The sequence below is a fragment of the Apodemus sylvaticus genome, chromosome 4 (genome assembly GCF_947179515.1).
Source record: "Apodemus sylvaticus chromosome 4, mApoSyl1.1, whole genome shotgun sequence".
Lineage (NCBI taxonomy): Eukaryota > Metazoa > Chordata > Mammalia > Rodentia > Muridae > Apodemus > Apodemus sylvaticus.
In genome coordinates this window covers 57,360,454-57,376,842 of record NC_067475.1, presented here as the reverse complement: position 1 = coordinate 57,376,842, position 16,389 = coordinate 57,360,454, and the positions used below count along the sequence as shown (strand labels likewise).

Sequence of the window (16,389 nt, the reverse complement as noted above, 5' to 3'; positions counted from 1 at the left end):
CCCAGAGGATTCCCCACCATGTAATAAGGATACATGCTCTACTATGTTCATAGCAGCCCTATTTATAATTGCCAGATGCTGGAAAGAACCCAGGTATCCCTCAACAGAAGAATGGATGCAAAAAATGTGGTATATCTACACAATGGAGTAGAAAACCATTAGAAACAATGAATTCATGAAATTCTTAGGCAAATGGATGGAGCTAGAGAACATCATACTAAGTGAGGTAACCCAGACTCAAAAGGTGAATCATGGTATGCACTCACTAATAAGTGGATATTAACCTAGAAAATTGGAATACCCAGAACATAATCCACACATCAAATGAGGTACAAGAAGAAAGGAGGAGTGGCCCCTTGTTCTGGAAAGGCTCAGTGAAGCAGTATTTGGCAAAACCAGAACGGGGAAGTGGGAAGGGGTGGGTGGGAGGACAGGGGGAGTGAAGGCAGCTTAAGGGACTTTTGGGGAGTGGGGGGTCTAGAAAAGGGGAAATCATTTGAAATGTAAATAAAAAATATATCGAATAAAAAAAAGGTTTGAAAAAAAAAAGAACTTTCTTCCTGTGCCCATGTCCTCAAGGGTCTTCCCCAGTTTCTTCTTTTCTTAGATATTTTCCTTATTTACATTTCAAATATTATTCCCTTTCCTTGTTTCCCCTCTGAAACCCCCCTATCATGTCATCCCTACTCCTGCTCACCAACCTACCCATTCACTCTTCCTTTCCTGGCATTCCCCTTCCCTGGGGCATTGAGCCTTCACAGAACCAGGGGCCTGTCCTCTCACTGATGTCCAACAAGGTAATACTCTGCTATATATGTGGCTGAAGACATGGGTCTCTCCGTGTGTACCTTTTGGTTGGTGCTTTAGTCCCTGGGAGCTCTGGATGTAATTGTTGGTTCATATTGTTGTTCCTCTATGGGGCTAAAAATCCCTTCAGCTCCTTGGGTTCTGTCTCTAGCTTCTCCATTGGGGGCTCTGCTTAATCTATTGGTTAGCTGTGAGCATCCACTACTGTATTTGTTAGTCACTGGCAGAGCCTATCAGGAGACAGGTATATAGGCTTCTGTCAGCAAGCACTTATTGGCATCCACAATAGTGTTTGGGTTTGGTAACTCTATGTGGGATAGATCCCCAGGTGGGGCAGTCTTTAAATGTCCTTTCATTCAGTCTGCTCCACACTTTGTCTTTGTATCCCCTCCCAGGTGTATTTTGATTCCCCTTCTAAGAAGGACCAAAGTATCCACACTTTGGTCTTCCTTCTTTTTGAACTTCATGTGGTCTGTGAATTGTATGTTGGGTATTCTGAGCTTTTGGGCTAATATCCACTTAATAGTGAGTGCATACAATGTGTGTTCTTTTGTGATTTGGTTCGCTCACTCAGGATGATATTTTCTGGTCCCATCCATTTGCCTATGAATTACATGTATTCATTAATTTTTAACGTTGCTGGGCAGTTGTGATGCATGCCTTTTTAAATTGTTTTTATTTATTGAAAGGGGAAGTAAAGGGAAATCAAAACACTTTATGACAAAATGATAGATTTACATGGAAAATATATCAGATAAACACATTAAAATTGACAATTTTCATGGAAAATTAAAGAGTAAAGTGGGAAATATGCAAAACATTGCTAAATTGTTAATTGAAATATGGGATATAAACATTTTATGACAGAATTGAAGATTTGTGTGTAAAATATTTCTGATAAAATTATAGAAATATGTAGAGAAACATGTTAGAATTGAAGATTATCATGGAAAATTTTATGTAGATATAATAAGTATTTCTTAGTCAATTGAAGGTGGAATTATAAACAGTTTCTGATAAACTTGAAGATTTACATGTAAAATATTATTGATGAAATTGAAATATATAGAAAAACAGGTTAAAATTAAAGATTATCATAAAAATTATATAGATAAAATGATAGGCATTAAGATAATTCTAACTTGATTGAAGGTGGAATTATAAACATTTTTATAAAACATTGAAGATTTACATGAAAAATATTTCTGGTAAAATTCAGGAAATAAATAGACAGAGTTGTTAAAATTGACTATTTTATGGAAAATTTTACATATAAAACTCGTTCTAAATTAATTGAAGGTGGAATTAGAAAAATTTGTGATAAAATTAAAGATTTACATTGAAAACATTTCTAATAAAATAGAGGAAATATATAAAAAGACATTAAAAATGAAGATTATCATGAAAAATAATGCAGATGAAATAGTAGACATAAAAGACATTACTAAATTAATTAAAAGGGGAATTATAAACATTTTCTGATAAAATTGAAGATTTACATGAGAAATATTTCATTAGTCTATGTCTTTTTATTGGGGAGTTGAGTCCATTGTTGTTAAGAGCCATCTGGGAATAGTGATTGTTGCTTCCTGTTAGTATTTATCTTAATTTATGTTTGTGTGGGTATCTTCTTTTTGGTTTGTTGGAAGAATATTACTTTCTTGCCTGTTCTAGGGTGTAGTTTTCCTCCTTGTACTGGCATTTTCCATCAAGTATCCTTTGTAAGGCTGGATTTGTGGACAGATAATGTGTATATTTGGTTTTATCATGGAATATCTTGGTTTCTTCATCTATGAGGATTGAGAGTTTTCTGAGTATAGTAGCCTGGGCTGTTCTCTTAGGGTCTGTATGAGGTCTGACCAGGATCTTCTAGCTTTCATCATCTCTGATGAGAAGTTTGATGTGATTCTGATAGGTCTGCCTTTATAAGTTACTTGCCCTTTTCCCCTTACTGCTTTTAATATTCTTTCTTTGTTTAGTGCATTTGGTGTTTTGATTATTATGTGCCGGGAGGAATTTCTCTTCTGGTCCAGTCTATTTCGACTTCTGAAGGCTTCTTGTATGTTCATGGGCATCACTTTCTCTAGGTTAGGGACATTTTCTTCTACAGTTTTGTTGAAGATATTTACTGGGCCTTTAAGATGTAAATCCTTGCTCTCCTCTATGCCTATAATCCTTAGGTTTGGTCTTGTTATTGTGTCCAGGAGTTCCTGGATGTTTTGGGTTATCAGCTTTATGCATTTTGCATTTTCTTTGACTGTTGAGTCAATGTTTTTTTTTTTGATATCTTCAGCGCCTGAGGTTCTTTCTTCTATCTCTTGTATTCTGTTGTTGATGCTTGCATCTATGACTCCTGAATTCTGTCTAAGGTTTTCTATCTCCAGAGATGTCTCACTTCTTAATTTCTTTATTGTTTCTACTTCTTTTTTTTATTCGATATATTTTTTATTTACATTTCAAATGATTTCCCCTTTTCTAGCCCCCCACTCCCCGAAAATCCCGTAAGCCCCCTTCTCTCCCCCTGTCCTCCCACCCACCCCTTCCCACTTCCCCGTTCTGGTTTTGCTGAATACTGCTTCACTGAGTCTTTTCAGAACAAGGGCCCACTCCTCCTTTCTTCTTGTACCTCATTTGATGTGTAGATTATGTTTTGGGTATTCCAGTTTTCTAGGTTAATATCCACTTATTAGTGAGTGCATACCATGATTCACCTTTTGAGTCTGGGTTACCTCACTTAGTATGATGTTCTCTAGCTCCATCCATTTGCCTAAGAATTTCATGAATTCATTGTTTCTAATGGCTGAATAGTACTCCATTGTCTACTTCTACTTTTAGATTCTGGATGGTTTTGTTCAGTTCCTTCACTTGCTTGTTTGTGTTTTCTTATAATTATTTAAGGGATTTTTGTGTTTCCTCTTTAAGAGCTTCTGCCTATTGACTCATGATTTCCTGTATTTCTTGAAGGGATTTTTGTGTTTCCTCTTAAAGGGCTTTTACCTGTTGACCGATATTCTCCTGTACTTCTTTAAGGGAGTTATTTAAGTGTTTCTTGAAGGCCTCTATCATCATCATGAGACAGAATTTTAAATCCAACTCTTGCTTTTCTGATGTGTTGGGGATTCTGGGACTTGTAGTGGGAGAACTGGGTTCTGATGTGATGTGGCCTTGGTTTCGGTTGGTAGGGTTTTTAAGCTTGCCTTTCGCCATCTGGTTATCTCTGTTTCTAGTTGGTATTGCTGTCTCTGGCTGGAGTTTGTTCCTCCTGTGGGCCTGTAAACTTGTGTCCTTATGCCCCCCCCCCCCCCCCGAGTTGAAAAGTGATAGCACTGCTGTGAGATCTCTCTCTCCTGGTGGGCTATGCCCAAAAGGTTGTGGAGTCTCCTGGCTCCCTGGTACAAATGGCAGCAGGAAGACTTCTGTGCCAGGTGCTTCACAGATTACAGAAGGATGTGGAGTCTCCAGCCTCCCTAGTACCAGTGGCAGTGGGAAGACTTACATCCTAGTCGCTCCATTGATCTTAGGCCATGTGTGCTTCTAGCTGGTTCCCTCCAAAGAGAAGGTCGAATTCATTATTTTTAATAGCTGAATAGTACTCCATTTTGTAAATGTACCTCATTTTCTGTATGCATCCCTCTGTTGAGAGACATTTGGGTTCTTTCCAGCTTCTGGGTATTATAAATAGGGCTGCTTTGAACATAGTGGAATATGTGTCCTTATTACATGTTGGAGCATCTTCTGGATATATGTCCAGTAATGGTATAACTGGATCCTCATGTTATACTATGTCCAATTTTCTGAGGAACTGCCAGACTGATTTCCAGAGTAGTTGTACCAGATAAAAATTCCACCAACAATGGAGGAGTGTTCCTCTTTGCCCACATCCCCAGAAACATCTGTTGTCCCTTGAGTTTTTGATCTTAGCCAATCTGAGTGGTCTGAGTTGGAATCTCAGGGTTGTTTTGATTTGCATTTCTCTGATAACTAAGTATGTTGAACATTTCTTTAGGTTCTTCTTGGACATTACAATTTCCTCAGTTGGGAATCATCTGTTTAGCTCTGTACCCCATTTTTTGGGGTATATTGATTCTCTGGAGTCTAACTTCTTGAGTTCTTTGTATATATTAAATATTAGCCCTCTATCAGTTGTAGGATTGGTAAAGATCTTTTCCCAATCTGTTTGTTGCCATTTTGTCCTATTGACAGTGTCCTTTGCTTTACAGAACCTTTGTAATTTTAAGAGGTTTCATTTGACAATTCTTGATCTTAGAGCATAAGCTATTGTTCTATTATGTGCTCTAGGTTATTTTCCACTTTCTTTCCTATTAAAATCAGTATATCTGGTTTTATGTGTATGTCCTTGATACACTTGGACTTTAGCTTTGTACAGGGAGATAAGAATCAATCAATTTGCATCCTTCTACCTGTTGACTGCCAGTTGACCCAGGACCACTTGTTGAGAATGTTGTCTTTTCCCCAGTGAATGTGTTTAGATCATTGTCAAAAATCAAGTGGTCATAGGAGTCAGGGTTCCTTTCTGGGTCTTCAATTCTATTTCACTGTTCTATCTGCCTGTTCCTGTACCAATACCATGCAGTTTTTATCATGAGTGCTCTGTAGTATATCTTGATGTCAGGGATGGTGATTCTGACAGAAATTCTTTTATTGTTGAGAATAATTTTGCTATCCTGTGTTTTTTGTAATTCCAGATAAATTTGGAAATTGCTTTCTTTTTTTAGCTCTATGAAGAACTGAGTTGGAATTTTGATGGCATTGAAGTGAATTTGTAAAATGCTTTTGGAAGATGGCCATTTTTTACTATGTTATCCTGCCAATCCATGAGTATGGGAGATATTCCCATCTTCTGAGGTCTTCTTTGATTTCTTTCTTGAGAGACTTGAAGTAATTGTCATACAGGTTTTTCACTTGTTTGGTTAGTTACCCCAAGATATTTTATATTTTTTGTGACTATTGTGATGGGTATTGTTTCCCTAATTTCTTTCTTAGTCCATTTATTGTTTATATAAAGGAAGAAAACTGATTTGTTTGAGTAATATTTGGAAGTTAGCTTTTTGAGTTCTTTATATATTTTGGATATTAGCCCTCTATCAGATGCGGGGTTAGTGAAGAACTTTTTTCTAATCTCTAGGTTGTCAATTTGTCCAGCTACTTTGCTGAATTTGTTTATCAGTTATAGAAATTCTGTGGTCTTTCATTGACTTGTCCATTAGTGAGAGTAGGGTGTTGAAGTCTCAACACCCTATCAATGTGTGGCATTTGATGTTTTATTTAAGCTTTAACAATGTTTCTTTCATAAACAGGAATGCCTTTGCGTTAGGGGAATAGATGTTCAGAATTGAGGCCTCATTTTGGTGGATTTTTGTTTGGTGTCATGAAGAATCCTTCCCCATCTCTTTTGATTATTTTTGCTTGAAACTCTATTTTACTAGATATGGCTACTCTAGCTTGTTTATTGGGACAGTTTGCTTGGAAAACCTTTTTTCCAGCCATTTACTCTAATGTAATATCTACCTTTGTTCTTGAAGTGTATTTCTTACATTCAGTAAAATGATGGTCTCTGTTCAGGCATCCTCTCTCTTAGTCTGTGCCCTTTTTTTATTAGGGAAGTGTGCCAATTGGTATTCAGGGATATTAATGCCCAATGACTGTTCCTTTCTGTTTGTTGTGGAGTGTGTGCTTCTCTCATTTTGTTTTTGCTCCTGTGAAATTATATATTTCTTGTTTTTTTCCACAGGTGTAATTACTCTTTTTTCATTTGACTTTCCTTCTATCTTTGTAGTGCTGTATAAGTGAAAAGGTATTATTTAAATTTGTTTTTTCACAGAATATTTTTGGTTCTCCATATATGGTGATTAAAATTTTTGCGGTATTGTAGTCTGTCCTGTAAGCTGTGGTCTGCAAGACATCTTCCCAGGATCTTCTGGCATTTAGAGTCTCTGTTGAGAAGTCATAGGCAATTCTGATAGGTCTGCCTTTATATGTTACTTGACCTTTTTTCTTTCATCTTTTAATATGTTTTCTTTGTTCTATCCATTTAGCATTTTGATTATTTAACCATGTAATAGGAAGATTTTCTTTTTTAGTTCACTGATTTGTTGTTGTTCTTTAAGCTTCTTGTATGTTTACAGGGATTCTTTCCTTTAGGTTAGGGAAATTTTCTCCAATTAGTTTGTTGAAGATATTTTCTGTGGCTTTGAGCTGGCAATCTCTTCCTACTTCTATTCTTATCATTCTCAGATTTGGTCTTTTCATAGTGTCCCTACTTTTCTACATGTTTTTCATTATGAACTTCTCATATTTTGCATTTTTAAATCGAGGCATCAATTATATCATCTGTGCCTGAGATTCCCTCCTCCATCTCTTGTATTATGTTGGTGATTGGATCTTTAGTTTCTGTTTCAAGATTCTCTCAGTTTGTGTTTTCTCTATTGCTTCTATTTACATTTTAAGGTCATGAAGATCTTTATTCATTTCTTTCACCTGTTTGATTGTATTCTCCTGTATTTCTTTAAGATATTTATTAATTCCCTCTTAGAAGTGCTCTATCTACTCTCCACTCTACAAAATTGGATTTAAGGTCATTTTCATTTTCTTCAGCTGTGCTAGAATATCCATGACTTGCTGTCGTAGGATAGCTGATATATGGTGGTGCCTTGACCTGGCTATTGTATTGATTGTATTCTTACACTGGACCTTAACAACCTTTAGCTATTTTTCTTTCCTTGATATTGACTTAATGTTCTTGATTAAAACAGGACTCCTTCAGGGGTGGAGGAAGGCTGAGGCTTGGACCTGATAATGGACCTCAGGGAACAGAATACTGCATATCTCTACTGACTGTGCTCCAGGTGGACCTGGCAGGCAGGGGATTGGTGTAGAACAGCCTGACCTGGATGTTTCTGGTACATCCTTGGAAGGCAGGCAATAGAGCTTAGGGGAGGAGTGTGTATCTTACATCTGCTATCTCTGCCCCAGGTTAACCGTGGCAACTCTTACAAAGGAAAATGCTTTACTGGGGCTGTTTTACAATTTCATATGTTTAGTCCATTATTCTCGCAAGAAACATAGAGGCATGCAGGCAGGCATGAGTCCTAGAGAAAGCACTGAAATTTCTACATCTTTATTCCTAGGCATCAAGGAGAGCCTGGGTGCTACACGGAGCATAGATTGAGATTGAATATTTCAAAGCCCCTTTCTCCACAGTGGCACACTTCCTCCAACAAAGCCCCACCATCTCCACCTAGGCCATACCTCATAATAGTGCCACTTTCTAACATTTAAACATCTGGGTCTATGGTGGCCATATGTATTAGAACCACCACATACAGAATGTAGTTGAATTAACATCTGCACTGAACTGGAACTGGACCCAGCCATTCCCAGATTCCCCATTGGCTAACCCAGCAATTCATTGAATGAAATGTCTGTGTTACAAGGAGTATGAAAGTGACTTTCTAAATCTCTGAAAGCAATACAAGTATACTGCATAGAATGTATCTTCAAAGTGCTGTGATACAAGTGATCTCTGATTGGTCATCTGAGATCTTGGATTCCATTAACTTCCTGCAGGACTCTGGTGTCTCCCATACATACTACATAATTGTCATTTCTTAATACCATCTATATTATTGACTTTATTAAGATATGATAGGCTGAAGTCAGACCAAAGAGTTGAAAGTAATTTAGAGAAGAAAGACAATGTGCAAGCATGCATTTATTATTATTTAAATAACTGAAATTGACTTTAAGCATACTTGCCTTATTTTGCAGGAAATGCGTGAAGCTTTTGAGCAGGAGGCTATTGAGAGCAACAAGCCCAGATTGATGGTTACTGCTGCTGTAGCTGCTGGCATTTCCAACATCCAGGCTGGCTATGAGATTCCTGAACTTTCTCAGTGAGTGGTGTCCTTATCCTAAACTTCTGTGAGAACTGTTTTTCTTCTTCTTCTTCTTTTTTTTTTTTTTTTTTTTTTTGTATGCCAAAGCAAAGAGTCTTTATTCAAGCTAGAACTTTTACCTTCCATTCTCTCCAGTGCAGTGGATGGATATGGAAGGTCATGATTTGGTGAAGCTTTGCCTTTTTTATCACAGTTACAGCAGGGTGCATGCTTTCCAACTTAGCTATGATTGGTTAACATTTGAAAATTGTAACTTGGAGCAAATCTACAGGCTAGCAAGGATTGCAGCATGTTATGATCAATTGTGGTTAACTTGAATAGTCTACTTAAAAACATCTGGAATTAGGAGCTGATTGGATGTAGAGTGGCAGTTGTTAGGAAGTTTATGCTGTTTCTAGGTTGTCTTGATTCCTAGAATATTCTGAGGTTTTTACAGTACCTGAGTTCAGCCTGTGAACAAGCTTACCATAAGATGAAGTCTAAATACAAAATGGACTTTGAAACTTTAAAAGAATTGTACTTATTCTTGGGATGTCTTGTGCTCAAAGATCTTGTCTGTACACTTGCTGTGGAAAAGTTATCTTTGTCTGTATAGATGTGAGAAACAGTTGTCAAAAAATGATTTTAAATCTTACTGCCTCTCAGGTACCTAGATTTTACCCACGTCATGACATATGACTTCCATGGCTCCTGGGAGGGCTACACTGGGGAGAACAGTCCTCTTTACAAGTATCCTACTGAGACTGGCAGCAATGCCTACCTCAATGTGGTAAGACCCTACAGAAATGCACACAGGGGAAGAAGGTGTAAATCATAAAAAACCAGTCTCCAGATTAATGCAGTTCAGAGGCCAATTTATTTAGGCAAGTATTTTAAGTTATTGGCCATACTATTATTTCATCCAAAAATTTTGAAAAATAAAGTACCAATAAAGAAATTCACTCATTCTGAGCATCATATAATTTGTCTGGATCCTACCAACAGGCCATTGGTTATTCAGGTCCTGCCTAACCTGCTGCCATTACAGGACTATGTCATGAATTACTTGATGAACAATGGAGCCCCAGCTGAGAAGCTCATTGTTGGATTTCCAGAATATGGACACACCTTTACCCTAAGCAATCACTCTGATACTGGAATTGGTGCCCCTACTTCTGGCAATGGCCCTGCTGGGCCCTATACCAGGCAGGCTGGGGTCTGGGCCTACTATGAGGTCAGTAGGTTGGCTGTAAGTAGGTTGGTTGTGCTCTGTAAGTTACGTGCCCTAAGTTGTACATAACCTTCAGTTTAGAAAAGGGTTTGGATACTTCTATACATCTATAATTAATCCAAACATTATTACTTCAAGCAATGAACAATACTATTAAGGATATTTACATTAACAGAAAAAAATAGATAAACTACTTTTAGTATAGATTCCAAAATTTTAGGACTAAAATATGAATAAAATGTAGAATTTGAGAGGTAACACAATCTGGGGAATGTAGCTCAGTGGTTGATAGCTCTGGATTTCTTATAAAGGATGGCAAATTCTGGGTCTCATCCCCATCACTGAAAAGATGAAAATAACCCAATTTTACTTTCTACAAACAAAAAATTTAAAATTCAGGTAACCCCAAATGAGGATATGAAAGGAAATAAAATAATGTGTTTACTCTTTCATGGGTCTAATATTTAAAGGGTTTGACTCTCTTAACATGTAAAGATTTGCACCTTTCTGAGAAATGGAGCCACTGAGGTCTGGGATGCCCCCCAGGAAGTGCCCTATGCCTACAAGTCCAATGAGTGGGTTGGCTATGACAATATCAAGAGCTTCAGTGTCAAGGTAAGGTCAGCTCCTAGGATTTTCTGGCATAACAGACCCAAGGCTCAGGCAATCAAATGAATCTTCTGTCCTATCCTCTCAAATAGGCTCAGTGGCTTAAGCAGAACAATTTTGGAGGCGCCATGATCTGGGCCATTGACCTTGACGACTTCACTGGCTCTTTCTGTGACCAGGGAAAATTCCCTCTGACTTCCACTCTGAGCAAAGCCCTTGATATACCCACTGCAGGTAAATGACAGCATAAGTATAAGTGTTAATAATGTCTGCTTATCAATTTAAAGTCTGTCTTGGAATTTTCACCCTTGTTGCCTAGGGATATTCTTCCCATTTCAGTCTGTTGTACTTGCCCAGGTGACATAAAGTTATTGACATTACTAAATCTCAATTTCTAAGAGAATTGTGGAAAACCAAGCCTATCTTTGGAGTGTGTGAGATCAGATTTTCTAGGATTTCAAGGTTTGTAAGAGTCTGAAGAAATTGTGATTACCTTTAACATACAAAACTCTCTCTCTCTCTCTCTCTCTCTCTCTCTCTCTCTCTCTCTCTCTCTCTCTGTGTGTGTGTGTGTGTGTGTGTGTGTGTGTGTGTGTGTGTTCCTTATTGAATGTCTTGCTTGGGCCCCTGGAAAGAATTAAAGGAAGCTTTGTCAGTACTCTTATCTATCCAGTCTATCACTCAGAGAACATTTCAACCTCCATAACTGTTCCCATGTTTTTCTTTCAGAGGTATTTATAGTCAGATCTTTAAAATATCTGTTTTTGCATATTAGGTCTTTCTTGAATGCCTTAGATGGCAAAAGAGAGCACAAGATAAGGCTAGCATGTATTCACATTACAATTTTCTTTAGTTCCTGCTAGGTCTTATAGTCTTTTGAGTTGTGAGACTGCAGTTAATAGCATCCATTGTCTGGCAATACTGCACATAGTTTTCTTTACTTCCACATGAAGTTCACTGATGAAGCAAGCCCACCCCTTGACTCTATTTGTATGTTTCAGGTTGCACAGCCCCTGGTCTGCCTTCTGAGCCAGTGACTTTTCCTCCAGGAAGTGGGAGTGGGGGAAGAAGCTCTGGAGGAAACTCTGAAGGCAGTGGATTTTGTGTTGGCAAAGCAGATGGCTTCTACCCAGTGGCAGATGACAGAAATGCTTTCTGTGTCTGCAACAATGGAATCACATACAAGCAGCATTGTCAGGCAGGGCTTATTTTTGATACCAGCTGTAATTGTTGCAATTGGCCATAAATCTTCATTCTTCTCAAAGCTTATGCACTCTCCTTTACCCCCTCACCAAAGGTAGCTAGCTTCCATTTAATGTTATGCAATAAAATTGGTAGCCAAAATGTGGGTGTTCTTTATTTTTCTTGGTGTGATTGAAAACTTTTCTCCACTGAGAAATACCAAATAGGAGTGGGTTGGGGAGAGAGGATAGGGGGAGAAATGGTGGAGCCAACCAACATACATTTTTCAACTATGGAAGATATTTGATGTTTGGTGATGAATCAGTAACCTAGGGACAATTCTCGAGGGCTTTATAGTGTTTGAAATGCTTCTGGAGTTGCTAAGGAATAAAATACATGAATTTCTGTTAATCTTTCTGGGGATCTGTAACTGTTCTAGTAATTAGAATTGCTGGAATTAGAAGAAATGGGTAGAAGTGTGTTATGGACTCTACAGCATGAAGTAGCTGCCCAGCAGAGAGGCTTACAAGAGTCTTTATCAGGAATGTCAAACTGACTCCAAATGACTTAGTGCCTTTACAAAACTTCATCAGAGAAACTTCTTTCTACAGTAGATAGCAATTGCCACAAAGACCTGCAACTGGTAAAGGCACAAAGAATAAGAAACTTTGGAACTCCTGGCCCTAAATGAGACATATATGTCACACCCCTTCTCCTCCTAAGGCTCAGGGATCATCATAGAAGGGCTTTTCAAAAGATTGTGAGAGAAAATGGCAGAGGATAAATACAAGGAACCTTTTTTCTGGATACTATAGAGAAGTTGCAGATACACAGAAATTCACAACAGATGTGACAGTATACATAAGAACTCCACAAAGTCAATCCAACCAAATACCAACTTTGATAGGGAAGTCACCCACAAAGTCCCAACCCTAGCTGAGATGCTATGGATAATTGATAGCTTTTGTTAGACAGAGAGTCAGTTTTCTGTAAAAGTGTCCCACAATTCAAGAAAATATAAGCAGAACACACTAGTCTCAATAGATTGGAAACCATGGGAATACAAATTTGAGTGGATAAGGAAATGGGTGGATCTGGGAGGAGTATTGGGAAGGAGTGAACATGATCAAAATATAGTATAAAAATTCTCAAATATTTTTGCATCGATGTTCATAAGGGAAATTGGTCTGAAGTTCTCATTCTTTGTTGGATCTTTGTGTGGTTTTGGTATCAGCGTAATTGTGGCTTCGTAGAAGGAATTGGGTAATGTTCCTTCTGTTTCTATTTTGTGGAATAGTTTGAAGAGTATTGGTGTTAACTCTTCTTTGAAGGTCTGATAGAATTCTGCACTGAAACCATCTGGTCCTGTGCTTTTTTTGGTTGGAAGACTTGCTATGACTCCTTCTATTTCTTTAGGCGTTATGGGACTGTTTAGATGATCTATTTGGTCCTGATTTAATTTTGGTATTTGGTATCTGTCTAGGAAATTGTCCATTTCCTCCAGATTCTCCAGTTGTGTTGAGTACAGGCTCTTGTAGTAGGATCTGATGATTTTTTGGATTTCCTCAGTTTCTGTTGTTATATCTCCCTTTTCATTTCTAAGTTTGTTAATTTGGATACTTTCTCTGTGCCCTTTGGTCAGTCTGGCTAAGGGTTTATCTATCTTGTTGATTTTCTCAAAGAACCAGCTCCTGGTTTTGTTGATTCTTTGTATGGTTCTCTTTGTTTCTACTTGATTGATTTCGGCCCTGAGTTTGATGATTTCCTGCCTTCTACTCCTTCTGGGTGAAATAGCTTCTTTTTGTTCCAGGGCTTTCAGGTGTGTCATTAAGCTGGTAATGTATGCTCTCTCCATTTTCTTTTTGGAGGCACTCAGGGCTATGAGTTTTCCTCTTAGCACTGCTTTCATGGTGTCCCATAGATTTGGCTATGTTGTGTCTTCATTTTCATTCTGTTCTAAAAAGTCTTTAATTTCTTTCTTTATTTCTTCCTTGACCAAGGTATCATTGAGTAGAATATTGTTCAGTTTCCACGTGTATGTGGGTTTTCGGTTGTTTTTGTTGCTATTGAAGACCACTTTTACTCCATAGTGATCTGATAGGAGGTATGGGATTAGTTTGATCTTCTTATATTAGTTGAGGTCTGACTTGTGACCAATTATATGGTCAATTTTGGAGAAGGTACCATGAGGTACTGAGAAAAAGGTATATTCTTTTGCTTTAGGACATAATGTTATATATATATCTCTGTTAAATCTCATTCATCCAAAGCTTCAATTAGTTTCATTGTGTCCCTGTTCAGTTTCTGTTTTCCTGATCGGTCCATTGAGGAAAGTGCAGTGTTGAAGTCGCCCACAATTATTGTGTTAGGTGCAATGTGTGCTTTGAGCTTCTTGTCAACCGAATCCAAGAACACATCAAAACAATCATCCACCATGATCAAGTAGGCTTTATCCCGGGAATGCAGGGTTGGTTCAATATATAGAAATCCATCAATGCAATCCACTACATAAAAAAACTCAAAGAAAAAAACCACATGGTCATTTCATTGGATGCTGAAAAAGCATTTGACAAAATTCATCATCCTTTCATGCTTAAAGTCTTGGAAAGAACAGGAATTCAAGGCCCATACCTAAACATAGTAAAAGCAATATACAGCAAAACAGTAGCCAGCATCAAACTAAATGGAGAGAAACTTGAAGCAATCCCACTAAAATCAGGGAGTAGACAGGGCTGCCCCCTTTCTCCTTATCTTTTCAATATTGTACTTGAGGTACTAGCTCGGGCAATTCGACAACATAAGGAGGTCAAAAGGATACAAATTGGAAAGGAAGAAGTCAAACTATCATTATTTGCAGATGACATGATAGTCTACCTAAGTGACCCAAAAAACTCCACTAGAGAACTCCTACAGCTGATAAAGAACTTCAGCAAAGTGGCAGGTTATAAAATCAACTCAAGCAAATCAGTGGCCTTCCTATACTCAAAGGATAAGCAGGATGAGAAAGAAATTAGGGAAATGACCCACTTCACAATAGCCACAAACAGTATAAAGTATCTTGGGGTGACTCTTACCAAACATGTGAAAGATCTGTATGACAAGAACTTCAAGACTCTGAAGAACAAAATGGAAGAAGACCTCAAAAAATGGGAAAACCTCCCATGCTCATGAATCGGTAGAATCAATATAGTTAAAATGGCCATTTTGCAAATGCAATATACAGATTCAATGCAGTACCTATCAAAATCCCAACTCAATTCTTCACAGAGTTAGAAAGAGCAATTCTCAAATTCATCTGGAATAACAAAAAACCCAGGATAGCTAAAACTATTCTCAGCAACAAAAGAAAGTCTGGGGGAAATCAGTATCCCTGACCTCAAGCAATACTACAGAGCAATAGTGTTAAAAACTGCATGATATTGGTACAGTGACAGGCAGGAGGATCGACGGAACAAGATTGAAGATCCAGAAATGAACCCACACACCAATGGCCACTTGATCCTCGACAAAGAGGCTGAAAACATCCAATGGAAAAAAGATAGTCTTTTCAACAAATGGTGCTGGTTCAACTGGAGGTCAGCATGCAGAAGAATGCGAATTGATCCATCCTTGTCTCCTTGTACTAAGCTCAAATCCAAATGGATCAAGGACCTCCACATAAAGCCAGACACGCTGAAGTTAATAGAAAAGAAACTGGGGAAGACCCTTGAGGACATAGGTACAGGGAGAAAGTTTCTTAACAGAACACCAATAGCGTATGCTCTAAGAGCAAGAATTGACAAATGGGACCTCATAAAATTACAAAGTTTCTGTAAGGCAAAGGACACCATCAAGAGGACAAATTGGCAACCAACAAATTGGGAAAAGATCTTCACCAATCCTACATCAGATAGAGGGCTAATATCCATTATATATAAAGAACTCAAGAAGTTAGACTCCAGAAAACCAAACAACCCTATTAAAAAATGGGGTACAGAGTTAAACAAAGAATTCTCACCTGAAGAACTTCGGATGGCTGAGAAGCATCTTAAAAAAATGCTCAACTTCATTAGTCATTAGGGAAATGCAAATCAAAACAACCCTGAGATTTCACCTTACACCAGTCAGAATGGCTAAGATTAAAAATTCAGGAGACAGCAGGCGTTGGAGAGGGTGTGGAGAAAGAGGAACACTCCTCCACTGCTGGTGGGGTTGCAAATTGGTACAACCACTCTGGAAATCAGTCTAGCGGTTCCTTCGAAAACTGGGCACCTCACTTCCAGAAGATCCTGCTATACCACTCCTGGGCATATACCCAGAGGATTCCCCACCATGTAATAAGGATACATGCTCTACTATGTTCATAGCAGCCCTATTTATAATTGCCAGAAGCTGGAAAGAACCCAGGTATCCCTCAACAGAAGAGTGGATGCAAAAAATATGGTATATCTACACAGTGGAGTACTATTCAGCCATTAGAAACAATGAATTCATGAAATTCTTAGGCAAATGGATGGAGCTAGAGAACATCATACTAAGTGAGGTAACCCAGACTCAAAAGGTGAATCATGGTATGCACCCACTAATAAGTGGATATTAACCTAGAAAACTGGAATACCCAAAACATAATCCACACATCAAATGAGGTACAAGAAGAAAGGAGGAGTGGGCCCTTGTTCTGGAAAG

At 38.1% G+C, this 16,389-nt stretch overlaps 1 protein-coding gene across 1 annotated transcript in view; it reads left to right on the top strand.

The window, feature by feature from the left end:
• LOC127683581 (acidic mammalian chitinase-like) overlaps window positions 1-11,788 on the top strand; it is a 31,143-nt gene extending 19,355 nt beyond the window's left edge. The window contains exons 7-12 of the mRNA XM_052180916.1: window positions 8,596-8,720; window positions 9,369-9,492; window positions 9,751-9,936; window positions 10,429-10,548; window positions 10,635-10,776; window positions 11,544-11,788. Of these exons, the coding sequence (XP_052036876.1) occupies window positions 8,596-8,720; window positions 9,369-9,492; window positions 9,751-9,936; window positions 10,429-10,548; window positions 10,635-10,776; window positions 11,544-11,788 (942 nt within the window). The remainder of the gene's footprint in view (window positions 1-8,595; window positions 8,721-9,368; window positions 9,493-9,750; window positions 9,937-10,428; window positions 10,549-10,634; window positions 10,777-11,543) is intronic.
• Window positions 11,789-16,389: the final 4,601 nt, after the last annotated feature.